At 36.5% G+C, this 11,108-nt stretch overlaps 1 protein-coding gene across 1 annotated transcript; it reads left to right on the top strand.

The window, feature by feature from the left end:
* Positions 1 to 8,525: 8,525 nt before the first annotated feature.
* Positions 8,526 to 10,456, top strand: LOC122068989 (protein transport protein Sec61 subunit beta-like). Its single transcript, XM_042632909.1, has 2 exons — positions 8,526 to 8,681; positions 10,109 to 10,456. Exon 2 carries the CDS (start codon positions 10,110 to 10,112, stop codon positions 10,365 to 10,367), a length of 258 nt encoding a protein of 85 aa, XP_042488843.1. The 5' UTR covers positions 8,526 to 8,681; position 10,109; the 3' UTR covers positions 10,368 to 10,456.
* Positions 10,457 to 11,108: the final 652 nt, after the last annotated feature.

Below are 11,108 nucleotides of genomic sequence, written 5' to 3'. Positions count from 1 at the left end.
CAATGTTGGACTTGCCTCATCTAAGTGAAAATAACTCTTTTTCATCCATCTATAGTCCTTTTGTTCCTAAGATTGTATTTTTCCTTTGCCCCAACTATTAGCCATGTCTGATTACAGGAGGTACAAGCAATGGTCTGAGAAGGTTGGAAGAGCAACTAATCCTCTTCCTGCCATGATTTAGCGTAAACCGTGGAAATAGAATCGAAGAGCTTCTCAAGAATGGGCACTTAGTTCTACCATGGAGCAGGTTATACTGTGCTAATTTTGTAGTAGAATTTCTCTATGATTCCACCAATAAGGTATACTACTTAAATTTTGGGACCGGATCATGCTTATGGGTGGACACCTAGATCTACCACGAGGTAGGTTAGATGGTTGCCTTTTTTCTGCTGGAGCTCTGATTCATGTCTTGATGGCTGGAAGTTGAAGTGACAAGATACGATGGGTAGGGTTTGGTGGAATCCTACCTGAAATTTCTTTGTTTGCCTCTCCTTCTTACTTTGGGCTCTTTGGTTATTGTTCAGATCATGTGGGCTTTAAGTTATTTGGGCTTCTTGGCTCTTTTTATTTTAAGCCCATGTGGGCTTTGTATTGTATTGGATATGTAATTGTGGCATGTATTCTAATTCTCAAACCCTCTGGGCCTTGAATGTGGTCTTTTCTGGACTTTGATTACTCTTATTGAGTTTGTAATCTCCCTGAGGGAATATGTTCTCCCTCATCGATCTTTTAATGCAATTATTAATTCACCCAAATAAAGGTTAGATGGTGCTGATTTTATACGTAAAGTAGACCCCAATATCTCCTCTTCTATGTTAAGTTTCAACCAATATAGAGTTGGCCTTGTGACAAGAAATCATTAGAAGAGGGTCATGGGACTAGCTGGGTAAATGATTAAATTTGATTACTACCAAGAATGAAAAAAAAAAAAAAAAAAAAAAAAAGGATAAATTTGATGGGGAAAAATATGCATGAATTAGATTTATTTTGATCAATCTAGAGATCGATCTCTTCCATTTCATTAGTAATGAGGATTGAAATATCAAACATTATCAATCAAAAAGAGATTAAAAAAAAAAAAATTTTGATTATTTAAGATCCTTCCTTTCTTCAAATGGAATGATCATAAATAGAATCAAATCAATTCCCAAAATGTTTTTTCAATATTCCTCAACGCCCCAACTATTCACGGAAAGTTAATAATCATTTGTTTTTGAAAAAAAACTTGAAGAACTTCTTGGAAATCCTACAATATCAATTCGTTCTTTATTCTTTGATAGATTAGTCACTACTTCATTTAGGTTTGAAATTTTGAAAACTAGACACATTATCGATCTTTGTTGATATCCGATGGTTGAAATTACCATATCAATCTCTCGTCATTGTGCATTCTATAACATCAATAGCTACCTCTTGATTCTAAAATAATGGTTTGTGACAAGGACCTTGGGTGTATTCTCTCACAACCAAGCTTGTTTCTACCAGAAATGGTGGGATTTAATTAACACTGACGTATGCAGTTTCATTTTTAATTTCTTTTTGAATGTCTCTCTCCCGTCAGGGGCCAATCATACTCTTATCTATCTCATCCCAAAGAAGGAGAATGCTTCTAAGGTTGAAGATTTCCGACCGATTAGTCTGCAATGTAGGTTATAAAATTATAGCCAAATTGTTGGCTAATAGATGGAAACAGTACCTCCCTTTGTTCATCTCTCCTTTCCAAGTTGTGTTCTTACCAGGCAGACAAATTTCGGACAATATTGTTCTTGCCCATGAAATTTTCCATTTTCTGAAACAGAAAAAGGAAAGGAAAAGTGGGTTATATGGCTATAAAAATTTATATGTCCAAGGCCTATGATAGGCTGGAATCGGGCCTCATTATAAAATTATTTGAATTTTTAGGGTTCAGTAGACATTGGTGCAACATGCTCTCTTCTCTTTTGTCGTCGGTTACCAATTGTATTAAGTTGGAAGGTTCCTCTTTTGTGTACGTCACTCCTCCTAGGGGAATTCGACAAGGATGCTTGTTGAGCCCTTACTTATTCATTTCGGTGATGGAGGTATTCTCTCGCCTTCTCTCTACTTATAGGGGCTCAATCTTTTCAAGGGCATGAAGATAGCCCATAAGGCTCTGGAAATTTTTCGCCTGCTTTTTGCATTTGATATTTTCATCTTTTGTAGAGCTCTTTTGGATGATATTTTGACAATTAAGGCTGTGCTTGATTTATTTTCAAATTTATCAGGTCATCATGTTAATCTCTCCAAAAGTGGAGTTTTTTTCAGCTCTAACGTATCCCACAGGGATCAGGTCTCTCTCTCTTCTGTTCTTGGTATCAAGGATCTCTCTCCTGATGCCACATATCTTGGCACGAATATTTTTCTTCATAGATCAAATATTTTGAATTTTAAGCCTTTGGTGGATCGAGTGGATAAAAGATTATCTACTTGGAAGGCTTCTCTCCTTTCATACGTGGGTCAAAAAATTCTTATTCAATCTTGTCTTTATTCCATCCCATCATATTGGATGTCTTATTTTGCTCTACCCCTTAAAATTTGCAAGAAAATTGATTTCATTTGCTCTAATTTCTGGATTGGATCGAGTGAGGGTGCTCGTAAATCTCGACTCATTTCTTGGAAGAGAATTTGTTCCCCTTTGTCTAAGGGCGGTCTTGGCCTAAGAGAGGCTTCTACCCATAATACAGCCCTTCTTTTTAAATTGGGTTGGCGCTTGTTAACTGATGATGATTCTCTTTGGGCTAAGATCTTGCGGGCCAAATAATTTAATAATTCGTCTCTTTTTGATCCATCCACTTTGAAAAAATGAGGTTCTAGGATTTGGAATAGTATTAGGACTATTCTTCCAACTCTCAGGAACATGGTCTTTGTCAAAGTTGGTTCTGGGTCTTCAGTTTGGTTTTGGTATGACCCTTGGGTCTCAACCCTCCCTAACTCTTCTATACCGTTACCCACCATTCCCCCAGGATGGAATTTTATGGTGGATACGGTGCGGTCCAATGCTGGCACATCTAACTCACAATAACTCTTTTTTTCGTCCGTTTATAATCCTTCTTGTCTGTAAGTTTTCCTTCGCCTTTTACCATTTTCCTTTTTCTCCCTTAAATGTGTAGTTTTCATGTTCTAACTTATAACTATTTTGCCATGTTTGATTACAAGAGGCACAGGCAATGGTCAGAGAAGGTTGGAAGAGCAATTGGTCCTTCCTAGTTCCTACTATGATTCCACCTAAGCCATTGAAATAGAATCAAGAACTTCCGAAAGTTGATGCCTACCGGTATATAGTTAGATGTGCTAATTTTGTGGTTGAATCTCTCTCTTATTCCACCAATACGGTATGCCTTAAATTTTAAGACCGGAACAGGATCATGGGTGGAACACCTAGATCTACCAAGAGGTAGATTAGATGGTGTTGATTTTATAGGCAAGTAGACCACAATGTCCCTTCTTATATATAAGGGTGTTAATCGGTTTGGTTTCGGTGTATAAGGTGCTATTCAATTCGGTTCACATTTATTTGGCTGAAATCAAAATCGCACCATTTAATAAACGGTTGCACTTTTTAAAACCGCAACCATTTAATAAACAGTTTCAGTTCCACGATTTTTAAACGGTTTCAGTTCCAAGGTTTTTAAACGGTATTGGTTTCACCGTTTTGATCCCGGTTTATTTTATACGGTTTCCAATCAGTTTGCTAATTTATTCGATGCTTACTAAAATTTGCTTTTGTTTGATAAATGCTTCAATCTTGTATCAAATTAAATAAGACATTGTTGAACAAGCAAGGATTTAATTACATACTACACAATAGGAATAAATTATTGAATAGACTGTTGGACAGCCTCTATGGTCCTTAATTCTACCCTAAATTAAACCATTATGTTTTATTAAAACAACCAAATATTTTATCGTTATATGGGTTAATCGGATTAGTTTTGACAGTTTAAACGGTTTGATTTTCACGGTGTCAATTCGATTTGAAACCAACAGGTTAAACGGTTAAAATCGACCTGACCCATTTAACTAATCAGTCTTAAACTTGAAACCAGAACCGAACCATTTACTAAAAGGTTTTGCGATTTCGGTGTAAATGGCTCAGTTTGTTTTCGATAAACAATTTCGATTTCAAATTTACATCCTTACTTATATGTTAAAGTTTCAACCAATATAAAGTTGGTCGTGTAACAAAATAAGCGGGGGATGCATCAATGTTTACGTAGCAAGGGTAAATGAGGATTCAGAATATCACACATTGATCAATCGAAGAGTGATTCAATAATTAAAAGAAGGGTAATTTACAGCGTCACCCCCTAGAGAATGCCAATATTATAAGAACACCCCCTATTTTTCACCAAATTAGATTCAAACCCCATACTTTCAGTTACTATTAAGTGATGCTATGAAATGACACTTTAGCCCTTATGAGTAAAAGAATGATCTAACATTTTGATTATTCACAAGGGTCTAATTGTCTATCGAAGTAAAAAATGAATGGCATTTATGTAAATTTGATCTCCCTCCCAATATATTTATCCCTTATCTCATCCATTGTTCTTGTCTAAAGGTCTCTTTTTCATCTTTTTTAGCAACTCATATCTGCAAAGTGGGTTAGAATTGGATCCATTCCAAATTCTGAACCAAACCAACCAAAAGCACAGGGGAAGAAGTGGACTTGTCGGTGTCTTGATCGAAGACCCGCTGCAAGGAGATGCCAATCCCTCTGAGAGAACTGACGTAGGCAACATGGGCATTAGCAAAAGCGTAACGCTGCCGGATTGCCTCTTGTAGGAAATCGTAGCGCTCACTACAGAGTTTGACAGCCTCCAGGTCGTCCACCTTTGAGCTTGCGCAACCCATCTCCCTCCCGGCTGGGAACGAAGAAATTGAGAAATTACACCCCCCCAAAAACCTTATAAAATGTTGCAAAAAAAAGAAAAACCTAAAAGAAAGAGTATGCACACGCATACACACACATACTCTCTTCCCCTCTGAGAAAGGAAACTAGGAAGAATTAAAGATGATGTGAGAGAGACGGCATGGATTTGGACTTTGGAGTTAAAATTCTAGAAAGTTAGGGTTTTTTGGGGAGGGAGTGGAGAGAGATAAGACAAGGAAAGAATAGAGAAGGAAAGAGAAAGGGGGGGATAGAGGGGAATCTTTGTCGCAAGAGAAAGAGATGGACACTGTCGATATAATATGGGTTGAAATCGTCTGTAATTCCGATCTCGTATAATTTTGGTACAACTAATAAAACATTAAATCAATGAAGAGACATTTAAATCAAATCTAGACCATTGTATTGGTATCAATACACGTATCATCGCCTGAAGGTGGTATCGCACGAAATTGTACGAGATCGGAATTGCAGACGATTTTTTTTCATATAATATTGACATTCTGGGTGGTGCTATAAAGATTGATTGATCCACTGAGATCCGCGTAGATATATCACATAAATTTTTAGGAACAACTCATGCACTATATAAATAAAGAGATGGACACTGTCGATATAATATGGGTTGAAATCGTCTGTAATTCCGATCTCGTATAATTTTGGTACAACTAATAAAACATTAAATCAATGAAGAGACATTTAAATCAAATCTAGACCATTGTATTGGTATCAATACACGTATCATCGCCTGAAGGTGGTATCGCACGAAATTGTACGAGATCGGAATTGCAGACGATTTTTTTTCATATAATATTGACATAATATGGGTTGAAATCGTCTGTAATTCCGATCTCGTATAATTTTGGTACAACTAATAAAACATTAAATCAATAAAGAGACATTTAAATCAAATCTAGACCATTGTATTGGTATCAATACACGTATCATCGCCTGAAGGTGGTATCGCACGAAATTGTACAAGATCGGAATTGCAGATGATTTTTTTTCATATAATATTGACATTCTGGGTGGTGCTATAAAGATTGATTGATCCACTGAGATCCGCGTAGATGTATCACATAAATTTTTAGGAACAACTCATGCACTATATAAATAAAGAGGGGCACAGGAATCGTCTCTTCCCACTGAAAACCATTAAACCCGAACCCAGCAAGAACTAATACAACACCCGATTACATTACTGGCCCCATTTGGTTATACCTAAACCATGAAATTATAAAAAAGAAAATATTTTGAAAACTTTCCGATGTGGGACTAAACAGCAAACCATGAGAATCTAGACATTGAATAATTAATTCTTTATAATGTTGGACTTGGCTCAACTAAGTAAACAATAACTCTGTTTTTCATCCGTTTGAAGTCCTTTTGTTCCTAAGATTGTATTTTTCCATTGCCTTTAACTAATAGCTATGTTTGATTACAAGAGGTACAAGAAATGGTCAAGAAGATCAACTAGTCCTTCCTACTATGATTCGGCGTAAACTGTTGAAATAGAAGAATTTCCGATGGTCGATGTCTACCGGTGTATAGGGTGGGCACCTAGTTATATCACGAGGCAGGTTAAATGGTGCTAATTTTGTAGTAGAATCTCTATGATTCCACCAACAAGGTATGCCTTAAATTTTAGAACCGGACCAGGCTTATGGGTGGATTGTGGACACCTAGATCTACCACGAGGTAGATTAGATGGTGCTGATTTTATAGGCAAGTAGACCCCAATATCCCCTCTTTTATGTTAAGTTTCAACCAATATAGAGTTGGCCTTATGGCAACAAATCGGTGCATCAACTCTTAATTAGGTGGCTAAATGGTTAAATATGATTGTTATTATTAAAAAAAAATGAATATTATCAAAAAGGGGAAAAAAAGGAGGTTAAATCTGATGGAAAAATAATGCACAAGTCAGAATTTTGAGGAAGTATCTAGAGAGAATTAGCTTTGATTAGACAATATATGAGCAAGGGTTGATTTTTTTTGTAGAGGTATAAAAAATGTATTATCAAATTCAATATAAATTCACAAGATTTATTTTTATTTAAGGAAACAGTTCTAGCCAATTGAAATGATCTTTCGATCAATCTAGAGATCTTTCAATCCCATTAGAAACGAGGATTAGGATCAATTCTCAAAATGCCTTTTTCGACAGTCCTCAATGTCGTAGTTATTAACAGAATGTTAATAATCATCTACTTTTGGAAGAAATTGAAAGAGTTTCTTCAAAATCAAAAGAATTAGAAGAATTGTTTTGAAAATCCAACAAGATCAATTCTTTCATTTTTCTTCAAAAATAGTCAGAACTTCATTTAAGTTTTTTTTTTTTTGTTAGGCCCTATTGCCATATCTATAGACCTTGGGTCTATTCTCTCACGAGTCACGAGTCACGAGTCACGACTAAAGAGATTCTCCAAGTAGGTAATTTAAGTCTACCAATCGAGCTCAAAAAGTTCAAAGTCAGGGACCTTCTAGAAAGAAAAAAAATCACCCAATCAAAGCAAAGGGAAATAAAATAGATTTAAGAAAAAAAAAAAGAGGAAAGTATTATAATCATAATTGTGTGACTTATTTCAACTCTTACGATATTTGATAATGGAAATAAATGTGCAAATCGACGGCATTATAAGTCACTTTCTTTCCCCTCTCTTAGAATGTATATACCCTTGTTCTTGAAACCAAACTTCCAATCTCTCTACACTGGTAACACTAGAAACCTTTTCCAATCTTTGTTATACTTTTCAAATAAATAAAAAGCAGGAAATTTGTTTACAAACTAAAGCAAAATTTTATAGGTTTTGATTTTCTTACATGGCTGTGTATGATGATTGTGTAGATAACATGCATTTTGACAATTTTACAACCATATTTGGAATACATTGAAAATATCCTAAAATTTGGTGATGATTATAAAATGTTTCATTTTAATATTGATTTTATTTCACTTCTCTTCCTTTTTCTCTTGCAAGATGAGTCTATTAGAAGAACATAAAATATACGATTTTTTTAGGAAAATATTTTCGTGTAAGATGTTTTCCCATGTCCTTTCACATTCTAACCATGTGGACCCTGTGGTGACACCCTCTTTACTGTCTAGCCATGTGAAATCCTATTGGTGAAATTGTTTCTCGCATTGTGATTGATCTGGGTGGAAGATCTATCCACACAAAGGGTGTGAGAGATTGTTCTTGTGAGAAAGGAATGGATTACTTCTTTGCTTTTGAATGATCAGATTAGTCTCTCGGAAGTGTCAAACCCTATATCAAACCAATAAAATTTATCCAAAAAAAATTCAAATCGAATCAAATCCTTATCGAGCCAACTTTGATTTGAGGTATTATGGAATTGACTAATTATACACACCAAATAAGGAAAATTAGATCCAAACCAAACCTAACTCAACCCTTCTGGATTTACGCTCAAACCCAACCCTAGAGGGCGGCTCGGGGTCACAAAGGATCGAACAGACCGATTTACAACCCAGATCCACGTCACAAAAGCGTCACAAAAGGAGCGGTTACTTGTCAGTGTCAGGTAAATCAGAATCTTTTATCGTAAAAGGCAATAAGGAAGCAAAATCCGACTGTGAGTGAGTGGGGTCTGTAAAAGGAAACGAAGTGGGACCCATAACTAAGGAGCCATAACTCCTTAAAACAGAGAAGTAAGAAGAAGCAGAAGAAACTCTCAGATCGAAGAAGATTTCGAAAGACCTTTGGGTACAATCCTCTCTTTTAGGGTTTTGGAAGAGAAATAGGTCGAGGTATGCATTACGCTTCCTTGCTTTCTCTTTCCCCTTTTCTGTGTTTCTGTTCTTAAACAATAGTTCTGTTACTCTTTAACAATTTTAATTCTGTTTTGCTTCCTATAGATTCAAATTTTTAAGAACTTCAATCCATGTTCGCTTCGTGATCCTTCGTTCTAATCTGCTTAAATGGATGAAATTTAGCGATTTATGAATTAAATCTGAAGTTAATTGCTTGGCTTGTTTTAATCTGATCGAAACTGCAAGTTTCAATCCTTAATGTGTTAATACTTGTTTTGAGTTCTTTGCTTAAACCTGTTTGCATCGTTGGCTCCTTCTCTGCTCTCTCTCTCTCTCTCTCTCTCTCGATTGAGAAAACATAGATAGGTGGCTTTTTGTATCCCTTGGATCGGATTTCTGGAGGCTGCTTTGCCTATGGAGTATGTAAGGCCGATATAACTGCCACAGAGAAATGAGATCCTCTCAAGTGTGCCACCCCCTTCAGCACGGATGGTTGGGAGCACCTCCCAACCGTTCAATGTGTGCTGAAAAGACTGATGCACTTAACCGGACCGGGTCCGTCCTTGAAAGGATAATATCCACATGGGAACAATATATTTAAATTAGGAGAGAGAATAATAAAAAAAACCCATGTCAAAGGAATTTGCATGAATGCTTCTCCAATTTGGAAGTTATTAAGAAGTGAATCAAATAAGATGCCTCCCTCTATCTTATTCAGATTTGCTAACCTTCCCCTCTAACGTGGCTAAGGGGCTGTGGGCGGGCACCAAGGAAGAAACCTAAGAGAAACACCCTTATATTAGGTCTTTTTTTTCAGTGCAACAAAGAAAATAAAGTGCCCTCTATTTGTCTTCTCTACAGTTTTTCAAAAGCTTTTTTGGTATTGAACGCATGGTAAAGCGAAGACCTTACAAATCGTGTTTGAGCCTATGTAAGAAGCAAACCCACCTCGTAACGAAAGCATGCCCACCAACTTCAGATGAGGGAATGCTTTCCCCAACCACCAGAGGAAGTTATGGGAAAGTTTTACCTTTTTTTTTAATCATTTTTACGAGAGACAAATCACTGGTTTTATTTATTTAGTTATTATTATCATTAGGGCAAGTTTTTTTTATCCATGAGATGCCCCTAAGCCCACATATGGGCCTGCAACCTCAAGCAAGGGTACTGTGTCATTGCACGCCCATGTGTTCGTGGTGTAGGGGCCTCTCACGGACAAAAAACTGTCCTTTATTTAAATAAAGAAAAATAAATTTAAAAAAAAAAGTGTGACCCTTTTTTCCAGGCACATTTTTTTAAAGCTTATGGTTGATTACACCTGAATCACTTTCTCACTTTCTAAGAGATTGTGTTTTTGGCATCATAATAACAAATAAAAGCCTGTTTCCTTCTTTCTCACATTTTCTCTTCCTTTTCCCTTTCAGAATGGTTGCAAATGGTGCAGCTCCTCCAAGAGGCAGTGCTGCGGCGGCTGCCAGCTTGCGTCGGCGGAGGTCAACTGGTGGTGAAACTGCATCAGGGGCCAACGGCACAATGCTCCAGTTTTACACTCATGATGCTCCAGGGCTTAAGATTTCTCCTAACGTTGTGCTTATCATGAGCATTGGATTCATAGCTTTTGTTGCCCTTTTGCATGTCATAGGTAAGTTGTATTTGGTGCCTAGGGAAGCTGGGAGGTCTTAAACTCTTCGACAGGAAAATTTAGTAGTTATGTCATGACTTTTGGAACTCTCAAAACAATAAATTCAACAATGTGGTCATAATTATATGGATGAAACTCTCTTAAGTTCACAATTTATCTCATCAGAACTTATGCATGTTTAGCATTGCTTCCAATGAGCTTTCAGTTCTAGTTGATGTGGTGGATGAATGCACTGGTAAACATCGCTTTTCACACCACAATGTTAACCATTTGAACTCTCTTCTTGACTTCCTTTTCTATCTTACATCATCTTGTTAAATAGATGGAATAGTGGCTTGATTTCTATGCTATTCTAACTTTTAAACTAATCTGAGTTTGCCAAGATTCATCATCATTTTTTTTTTTTTCAAACTAACAATCGGTAACCAAGACTTTGGTCTGATTAGTCTCGCGAGTCCATTTTGACCATACAATCGCATAAACCAGGTCATACCGGGGTTGAATGAGAATCATTCAATTTTCACCAAAAGAAATGAAGAGCACTAAACACCCCTGTGTGAGTGGCCCTAAGAAGATAAGAGTAGAATTCAGAACCACATGCTTTCTAAGGCAAAAATCACTTACCAACTCGGGTACCCCCTTAGGTTACCAAGATTCACCATCACTCTTTGATGTGGCAAAACTAGATGTGCCCATTATAAATATCTGACTTGAATGGCTATGGGAAAACCTCCTTTTGTTTTGTTTAGTTTTTTGTTTATTGTTTTTGCTTTTTTTTTTTT

Source organism: Macadamia integrifolia, unplaced genomic scaffold, assembly GCF_013358625.1.
Source record: "Macadamia integrifolia cultivar HAES 741 unplaced genomic scaffold, SCU_Mint_v3 scaffold512, whole genome shotgun sequence".
In the NCBI taxonomy this organism is placed as follows: Eukaryota; Viridiplantae; Streptophyta; class Magnoliopsida; order Proteales; family Proteaceae; genus Macadamia; species Macadamia integrifolia.
The sequence above is the reverse complement of the archived record's forward strand: the minus strand, read 5'-3'. Positions and strand labels throughout refer to the sequence as shown.